Source organism: Malaclemys terrapin, chromosome 14 (assembly GCF_027887155.1).
Source record: "Malaclemys terrapin pileata isolate rMalTer1 chromosome 14, rMalTer1.hap1, whole genome shotgun sequence".
Lineage (NCBI taxonomy): Eukaryota > Metazoa > Chordata > Testudines > Emydidae > Malaclemys > Malaclemys terrapin.
This window is the reverse complement of record NC_071518.1, coordinates 335,405-361,049: the sequence shown is the minus strand read 5'-3', so window position 1 is coordinate 361,049 and position 25,645 is coordinate 335,405. Positions and strand designations below refer to the sequence as shown.

General features: G+C 47.2%; 1 protein-coding gene across 3 annotated transcripts in view; it reads left to right on the top strand.

Moving 5' to 3' along the window:
• The window catches only part of PHLPP2 (PH domain and leucine rich repeat protein phosphatase 2), a 139,514-nt gene that overhangs the window by 94,642 nt on the left and 19,227 nt on the right, over positions 1–25,645 (top strand). For all 3 annotated transcript variants that reach the window (XM_054049065.1, XM_054049064.1, XM_054049063.1), the window contains 7 exons: positions 4,654–4,809; positions 5,681–5,869; positions 8,333–8,495; positions 10,807–10,937; positions 11,976–12,086; positions 12,959–13,153; positions 13,573–13,804. In XM_054049065.1, the coding sequence (XP_053905040.1) occupies positions 4,654–4,809; positions 5,681–5,869; positions 8,333–8,495; positions 10,807–10,937; positions 11,976–12,086; positions 12,959–13,153; positions 13,573–13,804 (1,177 nt within the window). The remainder of the gene's footprint in view (positions 1–4,653; positions 4,810–5,680; positions 5,870–8,332; positions 8,496–10,806; positions 10,938–11,975; positions 12,087–12,958; positions 13,154–13,572; positions 13,805–25,645) is intronic.

Genomic DNA, 25,645 nt, shown 5'->3' with positions numbered 1-25,645 from the left:
CAAATTAAATGTATTAAAAACTGGTCAACAGATACAGAGAAAAAGGTAATTATAAATGGGGAATCATCTAGTGGAGGTGTCTCTAGTGACATCCCTCAGTATCTATTCTCAGCCCAGTGATGTTCAAAAAAACATTATCAGTGATCTGGAAGAAAATATAAAATTGGTAAAAGTTTGCAGATGACACTAAAAGTGGTAGAGTGGTAAATAATGATAAGGACAGGTCAATTGTACATGCCAGCCTGGATTGCTTTGTTTGAAGGGCTCATTTGAAGTATGTATTTTAACACAGCCATTGGCATAGTCCTGCACTTCATAACAAGGGCTGTTGGTCACATTTATAAGATGGAGGACTGTATCTGAAAGAGCAGAGATTCTGGAAAGGACTTACTGGGACATAACAAGTAGAATGTGAGCTTCTGGTGCAATCCAATAACTAAGAGAGTGAATTAAATCCTTGGTAGTAAGCAGTGGGGGGGACCATTACTGGATACTGTATCCAGTTCTGGAGTCCACACTTTAAGAAGTATGTTGACAAATTGGAAAGGCTTCAGAAAAGAGTTACAAGAATGATTTGAGGTCTGGAAAATATGACACCTAGCCAGAGACTAAAGAAAAGCTCAATCTATTTAGAGAGACAGGGAGGGTGAGATAACAGAAGTTGGTCCAATCAAAGATATTACCTCACCCACCTTGTCTCTCTAATGTTCTGGGACCAACGCGCCTACAACACTACCTCAATCTATGTAGTTTATTGAAGATTAGGTTAAGAGGTGACTTGATCACTATATGTATTTCCCTATGGGGGGGAAAAGATTTCTGATAGTCGACAGCCCTTTAGTTTGGCAGAAAAAGGTATAACAAGATCCAGTGGCTGGAAACTGAGACTAGGCAAATTCAGAGTAGAAATAATGTGCAAATTTTTAACACAGAGAAATTAACAGAAACAACTAACAAAGGGATGGATTCTCCATCACTTGAAGTCTTTACGTCTTTCTAAAAGATGCGCCTTAGTTCAAACAAAAGTTATGGGGCTAGAATTTGGGATGACAATCTATGGCCTGTACTATGCAGAAGGTCAGAGCAGTTGATCATAATGGTCTTTTCTGTCCTCCAAATCTGTGCATATTTTTGGGCAGAGCTGCTTTAAGTTATAGGCACAGTAAATGCATGGCAAGGGCCAATGTGCCCAGAGTCATGTGATGATGATAGTATCTCAACTTTCATTTCAATTCAAATTATACTTAATTCAACCCAAGGTTCTTAAGGCACTGGCTGAAGCATTCTCAGTACCATTAGCAGTTATCTTTAAGAACTCCTGAAGGATGAATGAGGTCCCAGAAGACTGGAGAAGGGCTAACATAGAACCTATCTTTAAAAAGAGGAACAAAGAGGACCTGGGGAATTATAGACCAGTCAGTCTAACTTTAATACCTGGAAACAATTATTAAACAATGAATTTCTAAGTACCTGGAAGATAATGGGGTTATAAGAAATAGTCAGCATGGTTTTCTCAAGAACAAATCATGCCAAACCAACCGTATTTTCTTCTGTGACAGGGTTACTTCTTAAGTGGATGGGAGGGGGAACACGAAGCAGTAGATGTGATATATCTTGATTTTTAGTAAGTCTTTTGACACAGTCCCACATGACAATCTTATAAGTTAACTAGATGAAATTACTATATGGTGGGTGTACAACTGCTTGAAAAACTGTACTTGCGGAGTAGTTATCAATGGTTCACTATTAAACTGGAAGGGTGTATCTAGTGGAGTCCTGCAGGAGTCTGTCCTGGGTCTAGTACTATTCAATATTTGCATTAATGACTTGGATGATGGACTTGAGATTATGCTTATAAAATTTGCAGATGACACCAAGCAGGGACAGGTTGCAAGCACGTAGGAGGGCAGGATTGGAATTTTAAACAGTCTTGACAAATTGGAGAATTTGGTATGAATTCAACAATATGATATTCAGTAAAGACAAGTGCAAAGTACTTAGGAAGGGAAATCAAATGCACAACTACAAAATGGAGATAGTTCTTCTGGAAAGGATCTGAGATATATAGTGGATCACAGATTGAATATGAGTCAGTAATGTGATGCAATTGCAAAAGGCTAACATCATTTTGGGATGTGTGGTATGTAAGACACAGGAGGTAATTGTCCAGCTTTACTTGTCACTGGTAAGGCCCCAGCTGTAGTACTGTGTCCAGCCATGGGCACCACACTTTAGGAAAGATGTGGACAAATTGGAGAGAGTCCAGTGGAGAGCATCAGAAATGATAAATGGTTTAGAAAACCTGTCCTATGGGGAAAGCTTAAAAAAAACTGGGCAGATTAATGTGAGAAAAGAAGACTTAGTGGGGACCTGACAATAGTCTTCAAATATTTTAAGGGCTGTTATAAAGAGGACTGTGATCAATTGTTCTCCATGTCCACTGGAGAAAGGACAAGAAGTAAGAGGCTTAATCTGCAGCAAGGGAAATTTAGGTTGGATATTAGGAAAAACTTGTAACTAAAAGGGTAGTTAAGCTCTGAAACACCTTCCAAGGGAGGTTTTGGAATCCCCATCATAAGTTTTTAAAAACAGGTTGGACAAACACATATCAGAGATGATCTGGGTTTACTTGTTTCTGACACAGCACAGGAGGCTTGACTTAATGACTTCTTGAGGTGCCTTCCATCCCTACATTTCTATGATTCTATACTTCTGGTCCTCATAGTGGCAAAGAAATAGTTGGGTCATATTTTCAAGGTTAACTGATGCAGTAACGTGCGTCTCGGTATGCAGAGGGCTTGAAACAATAGTTTTGAGGTGGAGAACTGCCCTGGCTGTAACTGATGCAGAGAGAGGACCAGCAGCCTCTAGAGCAGAGGTGGGCAGGCCCGCGGAACTGTCCTGCCCGGTCATTGAGCTCCCGGCCAGGGAGGCTAGCACCCCAGCCCTTCCCCCGCTGTCCCCCCCCCTTCTGTAGCTGCGCCACTGCATGCTCTTGCTGAGCAGTGCGGCAGCATGTCTGGCTTCGGCCGGGTGGCACGGCTGCCGGACATGCTGCTCTGAGCGGCATGGTAAGGGGGCCGGGGGTTGGATAAGGGGTGGGGGATCCCGGGGGGTAGTCAGAGGACAGGGAGCAGGGGGCGGTTGGATGGGGCGGTGAGGGAACGGGGGGTTGGATAGGCGTGGGAGTCCCGGGGGGGCCTGTCATAGGGAGGGGGTGTGGATAGGAGTCAGGGGATGGGGAACAGGGGCGTTGGATAGGTGTGGGGTTCCAGGGGGCCTGTCAAGGGTCGGGGGTATGGATAGAGGTCAGAACAGTCAGGGGACTGGGAGCAGGGGGGTTGGATAGGTGGTGGGGTCCCGGAGGCAGTTGGGGGCGGGGGGTCCTGGCAGGGGGCAGTTAGGAGACAATGAGCAGGGGGGATTGGATGGGTCGGGAGTTCTGATGGGGGGGGGCAGTCAGAGGGCGGGAAGTGGGAGGGGTCGGATAGGGGGCAGGGGCCAGGCTGTTTGAGGAGGCACAGCCTTCCCTACCCGGCCCTCCATACAATTTTGCAATCCCAATGTGGCCTTCGGGCCAAAAAGTTTTCCATCCCCTGCTCTAGAGCCAGGAAATAAGTGCTAGAGCAGACCAGGCTCCTGAAACCCTGAGGGTACTGAGGGCCACCATCAGCAGTACAGGGGCAGGGGCCTCCAGGCTCTTCTGAGTAGATAAAAGGAGGAATAGGCCACTGACAACTGCTGCTGGCTCTTCCTGGAAGCCAGAGGAGAAGGTGCCCCACCCCAGAGCAGGAGCTGTATGAGGAGAATTGGATATTACACCTTCATCCTTGGAGCAGGGAAAAAATGATGCTGATATCTCCTCAGCACCATTCACTGGTGGTTCCCAAATAAGCTGTCACCTGCAGTGGCTTTCAGAGCTCCATAGTGTGATGATCTCTTCCTTTCCTACATGTTGTCATGAAATAGATGCCAGTGTCAATGCTGTTAACTGAGTTATCTCGCTGAAATTAATGGGGCAGTTTACACCTGTTTGTTGTTATTTTGGGCTGTCTGCAGACTCAGGTAGACATCATTGTAGTGGTTACACTCAGCTCAACTTTCTGAAATTATCTTTGCAATTATTAGGGCTAGAGACTTGGGTTGTTTTTTAAAGAAAAGCTGAGATTCTGGAGAATATGATGGTAGCCTCAAAACCGCACTGGGTTGTTGATCCAGCGCAGTTCGAGCCCAGAATCCCTTAATCAGTCAGCATTGAGAATAGTCTCTTCTGTCAGAAGGAGGAAGTCACTAAATTCTAGTCCATCCTTTGATGTTCCATTTCTCCTTCATCCTATACTGTGAAGTATGCTCAACAGTGTATCTGTATAGACATGCCTACCGCACAAATCAGTGATCTCCAGATACGTGTACAGTAGCTTGGATAGAACTGCAGGGGCACTCAGATACATGTGTGTACACAAAGGTAGGGGCTTGCCTGATCACACATGCCTCTCACTCTTTGCATTGTTTAAAATTCACTGACCCAGGCAATGTAATGTTCTTCAGCCCTAATTTTGTTTAATAACAGGATTAAAGACCAGGATCTTTCTGCTGTGGGGCTCTGAAAGAAGGGTGAGCCAAACTAATTCAATAAGCTCTCTGTCCTCCTAGGACCCTGAGTAGTTTGAGTCTTCGGAAGTTGATGGTGGGGCACAACCACGTGCAGAGCCTTCCACCTCTGCTGGAACACATTCCCCTGGAGGTGCTGGACCTCCAGCATAACCTGATCACTAAACTCCCGGAGATGATGTTCTTCAAGGCTCTGAAGTAAGTGGCAGCAGAACACATTTTATTAGGATGGAATCTTTTACCTAACTCTGGTGAAAGATCAGTTTCCTCTGGCTGTCTCACCTTTGGAGCTGTAAAGGGTTATGGTGCTGCTTGCATGACTGACCGTGCCAGGTTCTGGAGCTTAATTGCCTGTTGAGTAAGAGGTAATAGGGCAGATTTGTGTTTTATGAGGCAGAGTAATCCAGGTGCCAAGGGGAGAAATCACCCAGCTGGCTGCTGAGGAAATCAGGTTTCTGTATAATAGCAGGCAAGGTGAGTGTAGTCTAACCCACCAGCCCACCAAGGAAGTTGCCTGTAGTTATTGTTGTTTCTCTACCACCATTCATATGCACATTGGAACACAAAATTCCTGCCCTGAGGAGTTTTCATTCTTTGACACCAGTGTATAAGTTTTTGAGGTACAAAGGAGAAAGCAGACAGGCACTTGGATACCACTGTGATAGGTGCAGTATAAGGTGCTAGGGGCAGAGAAGAGATACTCACTGGAATGGAATAATCCTAAATAAAATAAAACACAAGCTTTATACTCCCAAGTGACTGTGAGAGCCTCCTGCACTCAGCTTTTTTCTACCCATTCCCTGTGTTATCTCTCAACTTAGCTCGCAAACTGTTCAGGGCAGGCACTCCCTTTTTGTTGCAAAGCACTGTGTGCATCTCCAGTACTATATAGCTAGTAATTTTTAGATTCATAGATTTTTAAGGCCCGAAGAGACCATTATAATCGTCTGTTAAGATAATGCGGCCCTAGCTATCTGTCCAGGTTCTCATATGGCTTCTGTCACTGTTGTATCTGGTGAAGTGGTTTGGATGGGATGGAACCTAATGTCTCTTAATCCGTTGTTGTTAGTCTCAGGTACCTGAATGTATCTGCCAACAGCCTGGAGTCCTTGCCTGGGGAAGAGAGTCTCAGCACGCTGCAGCTACTTTACTTGACCAATAATAACCTCACAGATCAGTGCATCCCTGACTTGGTGGGACACCCAAACTTACGGGTCCTGCACCTGGCAAACAACCAACTGCAAACCTTCCCTGCAAGGTAAATGCACACAAAAGGTGGGGAAAGGTAATGCTCAGCTAGCAGGGCTAGAATCAGTCAACTCAGCTGGTTTAGAGTGAGTGGGTTTCCTTCTGTCCTGGGGAACTGGTAGGAGCTTATCAGTGTCATGGTGAGATGCTGTGCCTCTGATATGTGACTCAAGATTCACTCCTCCCAAGCATCCATCAGTATCCCTCAGGATAGTGCTGGCTGCTGTGGTTCCTGTACTCCTAGTGCATGCCGATTGTGATGCAGGTGGGGGTGTATGGCTGGCTGAGCCTGGGGTGGCTGCATTGCTAATAGCAGTGGGCAGTGCACTTTACAGCAGCTGTTGATGTGAAGGCTGTTGAATCGTACTGTTCATACAGTCATAGATTTTCAGGACGGAAGGCCGTTCTGATAATTTAGTCTGACATCCTACATACCTCAGGTCATATAATTTTATCCGTTGATTCCTACATTAAGTTCATAATTTGTGATTGAGCTAGAGCATCTCTCTTAGAAAGGTACCCACTGTTGATTTAAAGACTTCAGGTGACTGAAAATCAACCACATCCTTTGGTAAGTTGTTTCAATGGTTAATGACCCTTACTTTAATTTAAAAAAAAAAGTGCTTTTATCAAGTCTGAGTCTGTTTAGAGTCAACTTCCAGCCATTGGATTTCACAATGCCTTTGTCTGTTAAAGAGCCATATAGCATCAGAAATCTTACCCCCTGTAAGTACTTCTAGACAGTGATCAAATCACTTCTTAACCTCCTATTCAATAAACTAAATAGATTGACCTCAGATCATTTGGTTGGCTCTTCTCTGAACCCTTTCCAGTTTTTGAATATACTTTTTGAAGTGTGAACATGAGAACTGGACACACTATCCCAATAATGGACTCACTAGTGCTGTAAGCAGAGGGGAACAGATTTAAAAATTTTATTAAGATGATGTTAAAAAAAAAATAGTGAGCAGAGTTTGAGCATAGAAGTTTCTGGTTATCAGGGAATAACATACAGATGATCAAGGGTGCAAAGTTTGGTTTAAGATAAGGTGGCATGAGGAATACATAATCTGCAATATCCCCCATTGGGGGTAAAAGGTTGATGGGTCAAAGTACAGACGTTGAGATATGAGGGTATGAAATTCATAAAGTGGCTATGTTCGGGTGTGGATAATAATGAGTGGATATAATGATGAGGATGGATTGACCCTCATTTGGTGAGGTTTAATGTTCAGGGAGTTTATGGTTCCAGTTCATACCTCCCTAGTTCTTCTTGATATTCCCTGCCTATACAGCCAAGGATCAAGTTACCCCTCTTACCCACAGCATTGGAATTGGCATCTCCTGTTTAGGTGGTTATCTACCATGACCCTTAAATCCTTTTCAGTTACACTACTTTCCAGAAAACAGTTCCCCATCCTGTAAGTGTGACTTGTGTTCTTTGTTGGTGTATGACCTTGCATTTGTTGTATTTAAACAACAAGCACTTCAATAAGCCCAGTGTACCAAGTGATCCAGGTCGATCTCTAGAACTGACTCATCCTTATTACTATTTACTACTCCACCAATTTTGCTTCATCTGCAAACTCTACTATGAGCGAGTCTTTATTTTCTTCCAGATCACTGCTAACGGTATTGAATAGCATTGGGCCATCAACAGACCCTGCAGGACCCAACTAGAAAAGCCCCTATTGGATGATGATTCCCCATTTAGATTTATTTTTGGTGATTTATCAGTTAGCTAGTTTTTAATGCACTTAATCTGTTAATGTATGTGTTGTATACAATGTCTTACAGAAGCATAAGTATATTATGTCAACACATTTATCTATGTTATCCAAACTTGTAATCTCATAAAAAAAACTGTATCTAGATTGTTTGACAAGACCTATTTCCATAAAACCATGTTGATTGGCATTAATTATGCTACTATCATTTAATTCTTTATTGATTGTATCCTATATTGGCCTTTCCATGATTTTGCCTAGGGTCAGTGTCCAGCTAATTAAGCTATTGTTTCATGGGTCATGCCATTTATCCATATTAAATAAAACATTAGCTTGTTTCCAGTCATCTGGGACTTCCCCAGCATTCCAAGATGTGTTAAATATCTACACGAGTGACCCGCAGAGCTTCTCAGTCAAGTCCCTGGAAACTCATGGGTGCAAGTTGCCTGTGATGAGTTTCTCTTCTGCTTTCATGCATGTAGGAGCCAGGAGCAAAGGAATCAGACCACTGGGCAAATTCTGGCCTGACAGTCCCTGTTCTCACTGCCATGTCTCCTTGGACTTGCTGGCTGTCCCCTATCCATAAATCAGAAACACAGCTAGTAAGCAGCTGAACCTTTCCTTCGGCTGCTCCTCTAGTTTCTCCTGTCCAGGGAGCAGATTAACCCTTTGGGTCCTGTGCCTATGAATTCTGACAGTGGCAGGTTCTGGCTCATGAGATGTGCTACTTTGAATTTCCCCTTCAGCAAACTGAGCAAACTGGAGCAACTGGAAGAGCTGAACCTGAGTGGCAACAAGCTGAAGACGATTCCTACAACGATCGCAAACTGCAAGCAGCTGCACACACTTATTGCACACTCAAATGAGATCAGTATCTTCCCAGAGATCCTGCACCTACCTCGTATTCAGGTACCCCTGAAGGGTGAAAGGCTTCAGGAAATAGTTGGAGTGGATGGATAACAGTGGAATTCCTGGGAGAGGAACTGCAGGCTCCAGCATTAGAGATGCAGGTCCCATAGAGGGTATAATATGTGCATCCTGTATCTATTCTGTTCCTTCTTGTTTGTCTCCTCTCTAAATTAAAGTCATAGACTTATCATTCCCTCCTACATATTCATTGCCCATCTCTGAGCCCCCTCAATTTCTATCATTCATGAGACACGAGGAGCAGAACTGAACACCCAAGTCCAGCACATATCTGTATGGGGCCCAATCACTGCATTTCCCACCACCTCTGACCAACATCCCTGTGGGGCCCTGTTACTACATTCTCCACCCCATTTAGGATCTCCCCCCAACTCCTAAGAGCTCTGTCACTATACAAGAACATAAGAACGGCCATACTGGGTTAGACCACAGGTCCATCAAGCCCAGTATCTTGTCCTCTGACAGTGGCCAATGGCAGGTGCCCCAAAGGGAATGAACAGACAGGTTATCATCAAGTGATCCATGCCCTGTCACCCAATCCCAGCTTCTGGTAAACAGAGGCTAGGGACACCATTCCTGCCCATCCTGGCTAATAGCCATTGATGGACCTATCCTCCATGAATCTATCTAGCTCCCTTTTGAATCCCGTTATAGTATTGGCCTTCACAACACCCTCTGGCAAGTATTTCCACTGGTTGACAGTGTGTTGCGTGAAAAAATACTTTCTTGTGTTTGTTTTAAACCTGCTACCTATTAATTTTATTTGGTGGCCTCTTGTTCTTGTATTATGAGAAGGAGTAAATAACACTTCCTTATTTACTTTCTCTATACCACTCATGATTTTATAGACCTGTATTATATCTCCCCATAGTTGCCTCTTTTCCAAGCTGAAAAGTCCCAGTTTTATTAATCTCTCCTCATATGGAAGCCGTTCTATACCCCTAATCATTTTTGTTGCCCTTTTCTGAACCTTTTCCAATTCCAATACATCTTTTTTGAGATGGGGCGACCACATCTGCACACAGTATTCAAGATGCGGGGGTACCATCGATTTATTTAGAGGCAGTATGATATTTTCTGTCTTATTATCTATCCCTTTCTTGATGATTCCCAACATTGTGTTCACTTTTTTGACTGCCACTGCACATTGAGTGGATGATTTCAGAGAACTATCCACAATGACTCCAAGATCTTTCTTGAGTGGTAACAGTTAATTTAGACCCCATCATTGTATATGTATAGTTAGGATTATGTTTTCCAATGTGCATTACTTTGAATTTATCAACATTAAATTTCATCTGCCATTTTGTTGCCCAGTCGTCCAGTTTTGTGAGATCCTTTTGTAGCTCTTTGCAGTCTGCCTGGGACTTAACTATCTTGAGTAGTTTTGTATCATCTGCAAATTTTGCCGCCTCTCTGTTTACCCCTTTTTCCAGATCGTTTATGAATATGTTAAATAGGACTGGGCCCAGTACAGATCCTTGGGGGACACCACTATTTACCTCTCTCCATTCTGAAAACTGACCATTTATTCCTACTCTTTGTTTCCTATCTTTTAACCAGTTACCAATCCATGAGAGAACCTTCCCTCTTATCCCATGACTGCTTATTTTGCTTAAGAGCCTTTGGTGAGGGACCTTGTCAAAGGCTTTCTGAAAATCTAAATACACTATATCCACTGGATCTCCTTTGTCCACATGCTTGTTGACTCCCTCAAAGAATTTTAGTAGATTGGTAAGACATGATTTCCCTTTACAGAAACCATGTTGACTATTTCCCAACAAATTATGTTCATCTATGTGTTTGACAATTTTGTTCTTTACGATAGTTTCAACCAATTTGCCCGGTACTAAAGTGAGGCTTACTGGCCTGTATATTTCCAATTCCATCCCATTGCTGATCTGCACTTGGTGGTGGGTTCCATCACTACATTCCCCACCCCACTGCCAATTAGATCCCAGAAATGTGTCATGAAAATGGAACTGACAGGCCTGACCTACTAGTGGTAAAGAGACTTAGAAACCACTAAAGCAAATAACTAGTGATCTGTGACCCAGAACTGAGAGAGGCTGTCTCCCTGAAGATATTGCACTCCCCTTATAATAAGGAGTTGAGGATATAGCAGCAGGGCCTCTGGGGGTTGGAGAGAGATCCAAAATGGGGTGGGGAATATAGTGATGGGGCGCTGGAAGGGGGGGGGGTGAAAAGAGGTATGGAGGGGAAATATAGTGACGGAGCCCTTGGGGGGTTGCAGGAAGGGATCCCTCTCTGTTATGTTTTCTCTGTTCTGCAGTTTGTAGACTTGAGCTGTAATGAACTAACAGAAATCGTGATCCCTGAGGTGCTACCAGCTACCTTGCAGGAGCTGGACCTGACTGGAAACACGAACCTGGTGCTAGAACACAAGACCCTGGACATCTTCAGGTGAGTTGTGGGGCTGCCAGGCCAATGAAGCAAGAAGCTCTCTGGGAAGGGCTTATCAGACTGGGCATAAGCTCACAAGATGCATTTTAATACAGACAAATGTAAAGTCATATGTCTAGGAACACAGAATGCAGGCCATCCACGCAAGATGGGGAACTCTGTCCTGGGAAGCCATGACTCTGAAAAAGACTTGAAGGATCATGGTGGATAAGTAACTGAACATGAGCTCCCAATGCCATTCTGTGTCCAAAAAGGGCTAATGCGATCCTTGGTTCTATAAACAGGAACCTCAAGTAGGAGTAGGGAGGTTGTTTTACCTCTGTATTTTGCACTGATGCAACCTCTTCGGCAATAATGTCCAGTTCTGGTGTCCACAACTGAAGAAGGATGTTGATAAATTAGAGAGGGTTCAGAGAAGAGCCATGAGATGATTAAAGGATTAGATAGACTCAAGGAGCTCAATCTATTTAGCTTAACAAAGAGAAGGTTAAGGGTGATTTGATCAGTCTCTAAGTACCTTCACAAGGAACACAAATTTGATAATAAGCTCTTCAGTCTAGTAGACAAATATATAACAAGATCCAGTGGTTGAAAGTTGAAGCTAGACAAATTCAGACTGCAAATAAGGTGTACATTTTTATCTATGAAGCATGTACCAGAGGTGGAAGGTAATGTGTTGACTGGGTCACTGAGCATAGCAAAAGTCGTTGACATCCCCTTCCCACAATCATTCATCCATGACCGACTAATGCTGTCTGTCTTGCAGCAGTCAAAATGCAGATTCTGGCTCTACACCAACCTAGAACAGTCAGGCAAAGAATCTCTTGGTTGGCACCTTGTAGATACATAACAACAGCCCATGGAAGGCTTCGTCCTTAATCTCCTTTCCTGGTCTCAGCTTCTTCCAAGGGGCTGCTTTCTAGGAACTCTAGATTGGTAGGGTGAACTGGCCTTTAACCCTAATGCTTATGTGGAGATGCCCCAGGCTGTTGTGCATTATGTGGGAGCAGAATGACCTTTGTGGTGCTCTCTCTGCAGTCACATTGCCACCCTGAAGATTGATGCCAAGCCCTCCCTCACGGCAGACTCAGTACTCTCCTCTACGCTCTGGAATCATGGGTTAGCCGAGATGGCTGGCCAGAGGAATAAGTGAGTATTATTGCCTGATGTGGGGCTCACACATGGATCCTGAGACACCCACTCTGTTCTGGGGCAAGGGGCAGCATACAATGCTGAATGACCATCCAGCCACCAATCAAACCCTGCTGTCCCCAGGAGCTAGCCAGCCTTCTGTGGCTTCCTGGATCATTTGCCTTCTCCTGGCAACTGGGGCCTTCCTTCCCCACTCCCTTCCTTAACTAAAGTCCACACGCTCTGGGACACTGAGGGTCTCTGCCCCCCATCCCTGGATAGACCTGCCTTTGCTCTCCCTGTGTGTGTGTGTGCGCGCGCATGCACGCACACAGAAACCACTAGGTAGAACTACCTCTGCACTCCCCATGCAGGCCCTGCATGTTCCCCCTGTGCTGGCGAGGAAAGATGGCCCCATTGGTCCGGGCACTAGCCTTGGACTTGAGAAACCTGAATTTATGTTCCAGTTCCATTGCACATTTTATCAAAGGGGTAGCTGTGTTAGTCTGGATCTGTAAAAGCAGCAAAGAGTCCTGTGGCACCTTATAGACTAACAGACGTATAGGAGCATGAGCTTTCGTGGGTGAATACATGCATCCGAAGAAGTGGATATTCACCCACGAAAGCTCATGCTCCTATATGTCTGTTAGTCTATAAGGTGCCATAGGACTCTTTGCTGATTGCACACTTCGTATGTGACCTTGGGTAGGTCATTTAGTCTCTCTTTGCCTCAGTTCCCAATATGTACAATGAGATAATAGCACTGCCCTACTTCACAGGGGTATGTGAGGAGAAATATTTTTGAGATTGAGAGTCACTCAGATACTATCGTCTTGAGGCCATATAAATACCCCAAATAGATTCAAGTTGCTTTTACCCTCCCCCTATAGGCTCTGTGTGTCGGCCCTGGCTCTGGGGAGCTTTGCAGACAGTGTGGAAGCTGTGTACGGCATGTTCGACGGTGACAAGAATGAGGAGCTGCCCCGTCTCCTGCAGTGCACTATGGCAGATGTGCTACTGGAGGAGGTGCAGCAGTCGAACATAGACTCTGTGTTCATGTCTAACACCTTCCTGGTCTCCCACAGGTAGGCCAGCAGGTGCTGGGGGCACCTGTTAAAACTGGTCAGACTGATGCATGGAGATGTGAGAAGGGCACAGGAGAGATCCTCTCCCAATGCAGGGTAGGGAGGCTGCACCTGTGAGCAAGGATTTGTTTGTTCCTGTAGGGTGAGAAATGTGAGGGGGTGGCTGGTTTGTTGAGGGAGAGGGGGCCGTCTTGCATCGATGGGAGAGAAGGAATCTCACTTGTTGATGCAGGATCGAGTGTGGATGGTCTCTGCAGTGTGTTCAGCTGCATCCCTCCCAATGGGTAGGTCTTGGGGTCATGGGTATATACATCACTCTGATACCTAGCACTCTGTATGAAGGAGAGGCAAGGGCCTGTTTGTTAAGTACCTGTCATTGGAAGCTGTGTTCTTTTCATATTGTCTCATCCTTCCAATAGGAAGCTGGGGATGGCTGGCCAGAAGCTGGGCTCCTCTGCTGTCCTCTGCTATATTCGACATGATGGTACTGATCTGGCTGGCAGCTTCACTCTGACATTGGCCAATGTGGGCACATGCCAAGCCATTCTGTGCCGCAGTGGAAAACCCCTGCCCCTTTCCAAAGTCTTCAGCCTGGAACAATATCCTGAGGAGGCCAGGAGAGTCAAGGAGCAAAAAGCCATCATAACTGAGGTCAGTTCTGCCTTTCTGCAGCTCAGTTTTCATCCTGCAATATGGGTTTAATAACAGCACCGGGCTCTAACCTGCTGCAGAGGACATCACAGCAGAGAGTCTACAGAGATAAATATTTGCATCTCTTTTGTCTCTGCTGCTTCCCAGCTCTGCTCCTGCTGCTGGTGGGGCATTGAGCATTCTTGAAATGACATACTGAACAGATAGCTGGGCATATCTGGGAGGGTGAGGGATAGGTATGAGAAGCCAGCATATCTAAAACCCCACATGGCAGAACAAACTGCCAGCTGATGTGTGGTGTCTCCCTGAGGCTCATGGTGAAGACCCTGACCTAAGCAAAGAGTCATTCACTTAGTGAAACAAATGAGCTGCTTCACTTCTTCACTCCCTCTAGCATGGAGCCACATGTATGGGGATGGATTTTAAAATGGTCATAATTTTCTGGGCTAAAAGGGTGATTTGGATCTAGTGCAGCAGGGCTCTGATTGACTATATTATGTGTGTGCGGGGAGAGGGGTTGCATCTTATTCTGAAACATCTATTCTTCTTTGAGTGATGGTCCCTATGTGGATTCCAATCGTGGGTGCGTATACATGCCATGTGCTGGAGCTGGAACTGTTCATAGTAGTGTCTGTCGACCCAAATGTGCATCAACTGTGTGGTGCATCCAAGGCTTTAAGAAGCTGTGCGGGTCGATGCCGCTCCAGTACCCTCTTACTGCCGCATGGCCAGAGTCAGAAACCCCATTCCTCAGTGATTGTAAGCTTGTTTCGAGTTCGCTAGTTCTTGCTGTATATAGTTATTCATAGAGTAGTTGTCCAGCCTCGTTTTTCCTGTCCCTTAGTTGTTAGTAGTCAGTTGTTGGGAATAAAAATCCAAGACTTTTCCCTTGGTGGGACTCTCTTCCCAACCGGGTTTGAATATGGTGCTTTCTGCCCTCGCTCATTCTCAGTGAGCAAAGAACATCAACGGTGCCTATACTGTCTCGGCAAAGCTCACATCGCTGCACACTGCTCTATCTGCTGCTCCTTCCCACCCCGAACACAGGAAGCTTGTGAGCTTTGCTTCTGTAAGTTCCTGATGGTGGAGGCTATGTACCCTCATGCATCACAGAAACCAGCACCGGCGGATCTGTTGGACAGCTGCTCTGCACCAGTGGCCAGCCCTACTCCCTATCTGTCTTGCCCAGCACCAGTGGCACTGCCGCATCCAATTAAGCACCATGTGCATAAAAAGCACACACATGGGCACAAGCGTAGCATTTCCTCCTCAAGCTGTGGCAGGTCGGGTGAGAAGTCACACACCAAAGATGAGGCTCCCCCTGTGAAGAAGTCTCATTCTGAGCATAAATCCCAACACCATGCTCCAATGAGGACGACCTTGGCCCCGGTACCAACCCTGCAGCCTTCGCCTCCACCGCCATCCAGTCTGCTGGGACCATCCAGTATCTCCTGCCTGGTCCCACGCACCCCAGGGTGCCTGTCTCCCTTGACTCCTACGACTGAGCTGATGCTGCCATTTGCTGGCTCTCCGCCACAACCCACACTGCCGACCACCCACGGTCCTCCATTCCTAGTTGAGGATCCTCTCCGATTGATGGACCGCCCTCCATTGCTTCCCGCTGCTCTGATGGTCCCGTCAGTTACGATGGCTCTGCCCCTGCCGGATCTTCTTCAGAATCGGACTGATCCTCCGAGGCAGATCCTGCCTTCTCACCAGCCTGTTCGTACAGCCCAGATCTCAAAGGGCAGCCCTACCCACCAACTTACGGATGCTTTGCCGATCAGTAGCTTACCTACTCGAGGGGACCCCCAGTTCCGAGCGACACTTATGCTTGGCCCTATTGAGCAGCTTGGGACCCGTAGTGGCATTATATGCACTGCCACCACTCTCCATCTGCTGCCACCGCCTATGATGCCCCTTTGGATACCCCTGGTCCGCCGGATCCACTTGCACCACTGGCACTGCTGGACTAGTTGGCTCCGCCAGTCCCCACTTGGGTCATCTCCTCTCCTGATGACACCCTCATCCCTCCCTCTCTCTCGCCTCCAGATGATCATGCTCAGTATCAAGCCCTCCTTCATCGTATGGCCACTGCCCTCAAACTTCCTGTGGAGGACATCCAGGATCCTCAAGACCAGTTCATGGATATTCTGCAGCCTCCAAGCCCTGCTCGTACTGCCCTAATGCCATCCTTCAACCTGCACAAGCAGTCTGGCACACACTGGCTTCCTGTATGTCTACTCTAAAGTGAGTTGAACACTGCTATTTCGTCCCGGCCAAGGGTATGGACTTCTTTTTCCAGCACCCCCTCCAAATTCCCTGGTATTCCAGGAAGCTACAGAGCATGCCCACCAACAACACCTTCACTCCACACACCCCTTTCCCACCCCTCCCGACCAGGAAGCCAAAAAGCTCGGCCTTATCAAGCGTAAGGTTTACTCCTCTGTGGGCCTCCAATTTTGTATAGTCAGTTACCAAGCCGTCCTGGCCAAATATGACTCCCGCTCCTATGCCAAACTGGCACAATTCAGGGACTTTCTTCTCCCAGACAAGCAACAGGACTTTCAATCGCTCATAGATGAGGGCATGTTGGTCACCAAAGTCGCACTGCAGGCTGCTGTGAACACTGCAGATACCACCTCCCAATTGCTGGCTTCTGCGGTGGTGCTCCACCGCAACTCATGGCTGCAATTCAGCGGCTTCCCGAAGGAGGTCCAGACAACCCTTGAAGACCTCCCCTTTGGTAACAACAAACTTTTCAGCGACAGGAGGGATGAGTCCCTTCACTCCCTGAAAGACTCCCGAGCCACCCTCCAATCCCTGGGCCTCTACACCCTGGTCCTCCTTCTGCCCCTACCCCCGACAAACTTACCAGCCTTATCCACAGCGTCAGCCTGAACTACCCCATCGCCGCCCATGATCTCAACACCTGCAACAATCTTCTGCCCCTACTTTGGCTGCCTCCATGTTCACCCACTGTACCCTCAGACACAATTTTTGACTCCTTCACAGGGAACCATGAACCTTCCTCCATTCTGCTGGTTACACCCCACATCATCTTCGGCGACCGCTTTGCCTGCAGCTGGGGCAAGATTACCACCGACCAATGGGTGCTCTATGTCATTCGCCATGGCTACCTAATAGAGTTCTTTCTTTCCCTCCTCGCCACCCTCCCAGGGGTCGCACTTTGGACCCCTCCCAATACCACTCCTCCAACAGGAAGTGGATACCCTCCTCTGCAAGAGCGCCATAGAACCAGTACCACAATGCCATTGCAGCCATGGCTTTTACTCCGCCTATTTCCTCACACCAAAGAAAGGGGGTGGTATCTGCTGTAACGGGGTCAGACCAGATGACTACAGGAGAGTGGTCCTATTGGGATCCAGGAAGTGGGCGGGCGGAAGCCTCCTCCCAGCCTAAGGTGAGGATCCACACGACCTGGAAGCCAAATGATTCCGGGGGACAACTAATAAAATAACAGGGACAGGAGTGAGGTCAAAGGGTCAAATGAAGGGAACCTGACAGGGACACCGAGCAGAGAACTGTTTACAGTGCCCACTGCTCCTCGAAAGCATCAAGGGAGCCAGCGGATGCTGCCCAGAGGAACTCTGCTTGGATGCGTGAGCGGACGGAGGATCGGAAATAGGCCTCACAGTCACAGGAGACCCCATCAGCCAAACTCCTCTCTCTGGTTTTATAGATGGCCATTTTAGCCAGGGCTAGGAGGAGGTTGACTAGGAGGTCCCGTGACTTTGTGGGGCCACGGATGGGGAGTGCATAGATAAGAAGGTGAAGGGAAAAGTGCAACCAAAAATGTAACAGGATGTCTAAGAGGAGCTGGAATAGGGGCTGCAACCTGGCGCACTCCAGGTAAACGTGCGCCAGGGTCTCCCTCACGCCTCAGAAGGGGCAGGTGTCCGGCACCCCCGTCAAGTACACACCTGTGCTCACGGCTCCATGAAGGAGCCGCCAACTGATTGACCCCAGGTGTCCTAATTAACCTATCAAGGGCCTGCCAGAACCTGTTAAGAGCCTCTCCTCCAGCCAGATAGGGGTGCACAATAGGAGCTATGGGAGGAAGGCAAGCTACTGGACAGCTGGGTGGTGCAGATGCTGACAAGCACCAGGAAAGAAATCATGCAGGTACCAGAGGTGAAGGGCGGGAGAATCCCTACCCAATGGGGTGGACAGCCCTTCTGGGCCCCCAAGGTCTGAGGGAAGAGACTCTTCCAGAGGGGACAGACTGAATCCGGTGTCTGGTCTGTTGCCACCACGCCCTCAGGGGCTACCAGAAACCGAGAGGCTCCCTTTCCCCTCCTCCCATCAAGGAGTCCAGGGGGGAACCCTTCTCTGGCAGGGTGTGGACAGCAAGCCCAGGGGCATGGGGAAAATTCAGAGGGAAAGAGGAATACCCCAGCCCGCTGCTAAATGGAAGCGCAGGACCCACCGAGGTGGAGAAGAAGCTCTGTCACGCAGCTCTATCCTGGAGCTCTGCTTACTCAACAGATTTAGCCGCAATTTCCGCTTCCGGATGGACACACGAGAACGGCCATACTGGGTCAGACCAAAGCTCCATCTAGTCCAGTATCCTGTCTTCCAACAGTGGCCAATGCCATGTGTCCCAGAGGGAATGAACAGATGAACAGAACACACAATCATCAAATGATCCATTCCCTGTCTCCCATTCCCCGCTTCTGGCAAAGAGAGGCTAGGGACACCATCCCTGCCCATCCTGGCTAATAACCATTGATGGACCCAGCCTCCATGAACTTATCTAGTTCTTCCCCTGATACTTCTGTGTCTTCCCAAGGCAGCCTGGTTCACAGCTTTTGATATGAAGGATACCTATTTTCATATCGACAGTCATCCTGCCCACCGTAAATTTCTCCACTTCATGGTAGGCGTTTCACACTACCAGTTCAGAGCCCTTCCCATAGCTACTGCCCCCCCAAGTCTTTACCAAGGTCTTCGCCATCGTAGCATCATATATGTGCCGCCTGGGACATTCCCTATCTCGACGACTGGCTTCTCGTTGCACTCTCCTGCACTCGTCTCCTTGCCACTATCCAAACTGGACGAGCTCGGCATCTACATCAACGAAGACAAATCAATACTCCCACTCACAACCTCATCTTCATGGGGCAAGTCTCAACTCTTATCGCGGCCCATGCCTTTCAACAGTCAGACTGTTTCGCTGCCCTCACCACTCTCATTGCACTCATTTGCCATTGACCTCACACGTGCATCCGACAGTGCCTCTCTCTCCTTGGCCACATGGTGACCTGCACTACGGTGACACCCTTCACACGCCTTCACATGCGCTGGCTCCAGCTCTGGCTCCGCTTGACTTACAACAAATAGAGGGACCCTCTCTCCAAGCTGGTCCTTTTCCCCCACTTCCATCCTGTCCTCCCTCTCGTGGTGGTGCATCCCTTTCACACCTCCGGTGCCATGCACCACCCTGACCACAGTTGTCTCCCTGGCAGGATGGGGACCACATATGGAGGGCCAGATGGCCCAGGGCCTCTGGTTACCCAAGGTAGCCAGAATGCACATCAGTGTTCTTGAACTCCGAGCCATCCACCTAGCCTGCCGTGCACTTCTACTATTCCTCCACTCCCGCCATGTCCAACTGCTCTCTGACAACATGGCGACGGTCCTATATATCAACACACAGGGCAGGGCCTGCTCCCTTTTCCTCTATGTGGAGGCCATTCTCCTTTGGAATTGGTGCCTCAAACACAGCATCACTCTCCATGCTGTGCACCTTCCTGGCATGAGCAACTCCTTCGTGAATAACCTCAGTTGCTCCTTCTCCTCCTAGTTCTTCAGTTTCATATTTGAGTTCCTTCAGAACTCCTGGGTAAATACCATCTGGTCCTGGTGACTTAGTACTGTTTAATTTATCAGTTTGTTCCAAAATCTCCTCAACATGGGGCAGTGCATCAGATTTGTCACCTAAAAAGAATGGCTCAGGTATGAACCCAGTGATTCAGCTGTAGTCATCTCTTGGACCAGATCCTGTGTGTCACTTAGGACTAAATCAAGAATTGCCTCTCCCTTGTGGGTTCCAGCTCTAGCTGGGTCCCGTCACCCGCCCGCCGCAGCTGGGCAGCTGCGCAGGGTCCCGCAGCCCTCCTGATGCAGCTGGGCAGGTGCGTGGGGTCCCATGTTGGGAGCAGGGAACTGTGAGGGAGGGGCAGGCTGGGAGCTCCAGCCCCAGAGCAGAAAATGTCACGGAAGTCAGTGGAAGTCACAGATTCCATGACTTCCGTGACCTCCATGACATAATCATAGCCTTACCTATTATATCAGTATTCCCATTTAATAACAGGCATTCAAGTTCACCCATCTTAGTATTTAGTCTTCTTGCATTTGTATACAACCACTTATAAAATTTGTCAATACTTAGTTGTCTGCCTTCATGTGATGTAATTGAATGGGAATATTTTTCTTTTGACTGTTTCTTTTCTGTTCCTAACTGTTCTTTATCATAGAATCATAGAAGATTAGTGTTGGAAGAGACCTCAGGAGGTCATCTAGTCCAACCCCCTGCTCAAAGCAGGACCAACACCAACTAAATCATCCCAGCCAGGGCTTTGTCAAGCCGGGCCTTAAAAACCTCTAAGGAAGGAGATTCCACCACCTCCCTACGTAACCCATTCCAGTGCTTCACCACCCTCCTAGTGAAAAAGTTTTTCCTAACATCCAACCTAGACCTCCCCCACTGCAACTTGAGACCATTGCTCCTTGTTCTGTCATCTGCTACCACTGAGAACAGCCGAGCTCCATCCTCTTTGGAACCCCCCTTCCGGTACTTGAAGGCTGCTATCAAATCCCCCCTCACTCTTCTCTTCTGCAGACTAAATAAGCCGAGCTCCCTCAGCCTCTCCTTGACTTCTATCCTCTTCTCTTTACTATGATATAAAGTATCCCCTTTAATAAATCCTCCCCTAAGAGACATCTGTCCAAACCATGTGCACTTCCGCACCTGCCAGATTTTCCCCAGCCTTTAGTTTAAATACTCCTCTGTGACCTATTTAATTTTACAATCTAGGTCCATTTTGGATTAGATGGAGCCCATTCTTCCTGTATAGGGTCCTTCTTTCCCCAAAAGGTTGGTGATACCATTATTGGATACTTTGTCCAGTTCTGTTGTCTGCACTTCAGAAAATATGCTGGCAAGTGGAAAGGGCTCAGAAAAGAGCTACACAAATTATTTGAGGTCTGGCAAACCTAAACCTGCCTTATAGCGGGAAACGAAAGAAGCTCAATCTATGAAGTTTATCTAAGAGAAGGTTAAGAGGTGACTTGGTCGTTGTCTATAAGTACCTACATAGGGAAGAGATTTGTGATAGTAGATGTGTCTTTAGTTTAGCAGAAAAAGGTGTAACAAAATCCAGTGGGTGGAAGCTGAAGCTAGACAAATTCAGTCTAGAAATGAGATGCCAGTTTTTATCAGTGAGGGTACTTAACCATGGGAGCAACTCACCAAATGGTGTGATGGATTCTCTATCGCCTGCAGTCTTTAAACCAAGACCAGATAATTTTCTGAAAGAGATGCTCTAGCTCAACCAAAAGTTATTGACTTGTTGCAGGAATCACTGGGTGAAATGTGCTGGTCTGTGTTATGCAGCTGGTCAGACTGGATGATCAGAGTGGTCCTCTCTGACCTTAGAATCTATGAAGGTTTTCCCCCACCGTTGACTCCTCCATGATGTGGCAAGACCACCTGTAGGAAGGGAGTACGTTTATTGCCAGCAAGGGGCCAGTTAATGCCACTTGTGGTTATGTGCCATATGTCACAGTTTCAGGGCAACTGCACTTGTATTCCCCCCTCTGTGGTCCACCAAGTGCACCCATTTTAGGCTTCTGGCTCCCAACCATCATCTCTTTTGATTGGAGATCTGCAGCTCACTCCCTCCTGACCAGGGATTTTAAGGCTCTACAGCTCTCTGCCTTACACTGAGGTATCCCCAGCAATCCAGACTGCCTAAAAAGGTCATCAACTGGGCTTTGCTTTCTCTCCAAAGGCTATGATCAGTGTATTGCCCATGGTTATAAGATACCACACAGCTCTTTCTAAGAGAGCTCATTTATTCAAAGAAAAGCATTACAGAGAAGATGTATTAAAACAATAAAAGAACTTATGCATGCTAACCCCAAGAGGTCACCCCAACTCTAACTTAGGGCTCTTGGTAGGTTTCGGTTCTTCAAAACCCATCATTGGGTTTCCCCCACGGTTACATATTCATCCCTTTAGATCCAGAACCAGAACAAAGGCAGTTGTTTCTTTATACAGCTCCAGGCTTTGATCTTGGCCTTCTATTAAAAAGTAGTCAGCAGATAATGACTTCTTCTCAGGGCATAACTTCAAAAAGCTGGGTTTTTGTCTAACCCAGAGTTGGGGAATTTGCATTAACTTCTCTCTAAGGATTCCACAAAAAAGTCACTTAACACTTACTGTCCCAAAAGTCCATACCTGTCTGGCACATTTCATTATAGTCTTTGAGCTCCCAGGTCTTGCATCTATCACATCTTCCCGCCCAGAGAGGTGACGTACAGTCCCAGCCCACAGTAATGCATAAACTTCATACAATAAAGTATTAAGGATATTGCAGGAAATTGCCACATCTGTCACACTATGTATAATGGTCTGCTAGGAGTGGGACTGAGACCCACTTCCCATAGACCACCAACCATTCACCCGATAGGTATGCATTCGTAGATTATAAAGCGAGACGGGCCCATTGTGATCATCTAGTCTGATCTGCATAACTCAGGCCATGGGACTATGCTGAATTATTTCCTGTTTGCACTAAAGCATATTTCTTAGAAAAACATCCAATCTTGATTTAAAAATTACCAGTGATGGAAAATCCACCACAACTCTAGATAAATTGTTCAAATGGTTAATTAACTTCACTTTGCCTATAAATATAAGCCTCATTTCCAGCCTAAATATGTCTAGCTCAACTTCCAACCATTGAATATTGTTATATTTTCTCTGCTAGACTGAAGAACCCTCTGTTATCAAATTTTCTTCTCTGTATAGGCACATATAGACTTTGATCAAGTCACCCCTTAACCTTTTCTTTAAGCTAAACAGATTGCGCTCCTTGAGTCTGTCACTATAAGACAGATTTTCTAATTTTTTTTAATCATTCTCATGGCTGTTCTCTGAACCCTCTCCAACTGATCAACAACCTGTTTGAACTGTGGACAGCAGAACTGGACACAGTATTCCATCAGTGGTTGCACGAGTGCCAAATACTGAGGTAATACAAGTTCTTTACTCCTACTTGATATTCCCCTGTTTATACATCTAATTATTTCATTAGCCCATTTGGAAACAGCATCACATGGGGAGCTCATGTACAGCTGATTATCTACCATGACCCCCCAAATCTTTTTCAGAGTCACTGCTTTCCAGGATAGAATCCCCCCTCCCGTAAGTGTGGCCTGCATTCTGTGTTTGTAGATGTATGACTGTATTTAAGTGTGGCCAAATGCAGAGGCGACATGCAACTCTTGATGGTAGTGGGGAGCACAATTTAAAGATGGGGGGGGCACCTGACCACCCCACATGTCATCTCTGTCCCCTGTCCCCAGTGGCCTCCAGACACCTACTGCCAAGCAGGTAACTGTGGCTGTGGGTGAGGAAGGGGCAGGACTCAATGGGCTTCCCTGTGCCCCCTTGATGAAGCTGCACTGCCATCCCCATTTTTCTTCCTTGCTCTGGGACCCTTCTAGCAGGGCTCAGTGGGTGCGCAGTGCCTGTGCCTTTCTCAGGCATATTACCATTAGCTGCACTCACCTTGACTTCCACCCCTGGCAGAAATCTGGGGGGCATATGACTGTGTGCGCCCCCACGCGTCACTTCTGGCCAAATGTATGTTGTTAGCTTCATAAAATGGGCGCAAGCAATCTAGATTATTCTGTATCAGTGATCTGTCCTCTTCATTATTTACCACTCCACAATCTTTGTGTCATCTGCAAACTTTTATCAGTAATGATTTTGTTTTCTTGTAGGTCATTAATAAAAATGTCAAATAGAGTAGGGCCAACAGCCAATCCCTGCAGAACCCCACTAAAACACAGCTGCTCAGTTATGGTTTCCTGTTTATAATTATGTTTTGAGACCTATCAGCCAGTTTTTAATTCATTTAATGTATGCCATGTTGATTTTGTATTCTAGTTTATTATTCAAAATGTTGTGGGGTACCAAGTCAGGTGCCTTGCAGACATCTTAGGGCTTGTCTACACGAACTTTTAGTTCTCCTTCGAGTGACTGTGCACATATATGTTCCCCTAGGTAGCCTCTGCTCTCCTTGTGTTCTCAGACAAGAGCATAAAGGGATGGGTCTGCCCCCCTCCCTCTCAGTTCCTTCATATTGCACATGGCAAGAATTTGTGCTCCCCATAGCATTTGTTTCAGATAGCCAGCGTTTCAGAACTCATTGAGTGTATATTGGTATAGTAGTATTTTGTGTAGTATAGTTAGTTTAGGTAGCATTTAATAGTTACCTGGAGGATTTATTATGCCAAAAAATCCACAGGTTTTAAGAAGTGTGCCACATGTAGGGGTGTTATGCCTATCTGTGACAGGGATAAAAGCTGCTTGATTTGTCTTGGTGAGGGCCATGTGAGAGACAAATGTCCTACAGTAACTCCTCACTTAACGTTGTAGTTATGTTCCTGAAAAATGCGACTTTAAGCAAAACAATGTTAAGTGAATCCAATTTCCACATAAGAATTAATATAAATTAGGGGGTTAGGTTCCAGGGAAATTTTTTTCACCAGACAAAAGATCTCACTCTCACTCTCTCTCACTCACTCACTCTATAAGTTTTAAACAAACAATTTAATACTGGCACACAGTGATAATGATTGTGAAGCTTGGTTGAGGTGGAGGAGTCAGAGGGTGGGATATTTCCTGGGAATGTCTTACTGCTAAATGATGAACTAGCAGTTGGCTGAGCTAGCGTTACCATATTTTCACAATCAAAAAAGAGGACACTGGGGGAGGGGAAGCCCCACCCCATCCACTCCCTCCCACTTCCCACCCCCTGACTGCCCCCCTCAGAACCACAACCCCCCCCTGCTTCTTGTCCCCTGACTGTCCCCTGCTGAGAACCCCCCACCCTAACTGCCCCCCCCCGGACCCTACCTGTCCCCTGACTGCCCCGACCCTTATCCACTCGGTGATAGGGTTGTAGAAATTTTGGTGGTGCCCAGAACCCCCCCCCCCCACCTGCCTAAGGCTCTTGGAGGGGGGTTGGGTGGGGGGGAGGAGGTCTGGGGTGCAGGTCCTGGGCTGGGGATTAGGGTGCAGGTTCTGGGATAGAGTTTGGGTGCTGGGTGCAGGCTCCGGGCTGGGGCAGGGGGTGGATGTGCAGGAGGGGGTGAGGGGTGCAGGCTCTGGGATGGAGTTTGGGGGTGGGAGGCGGTGCAAAGGGAGGGGGTGCAGGCTTTGGGAGTGAGTTTGAGGGCAGGAGGGGGTGTGTGGGAAATGGAGAGGGGGTTTGGGAGGGAGTTTGGGGATAGGAGGGGATGCAGGGGTGAGGGCTGTGGGTCTGAGGATGAGGGGTTCATGATGCAGGAGGGGGCTCAGGGCTGGGGCAGAGGATTAGGGTGCGGGGGGATGAGGGCTGGGGCTGAGGGGTTTGGGGCATTGGAGAGGCTCGGGGCTAGGGTGGAAGGGCAGGGTAAGGGCAGCCTGTCTTCCCGTTAGTGGATGGGGGATGCTAGGACCTGGGGGCAGCAGATAGCAGTTGCTGGCTCTGGCAGTACATGTAGGCAAGGGAGAGGCGGTGGGGGGGAGGGCAGCAGGTGGAG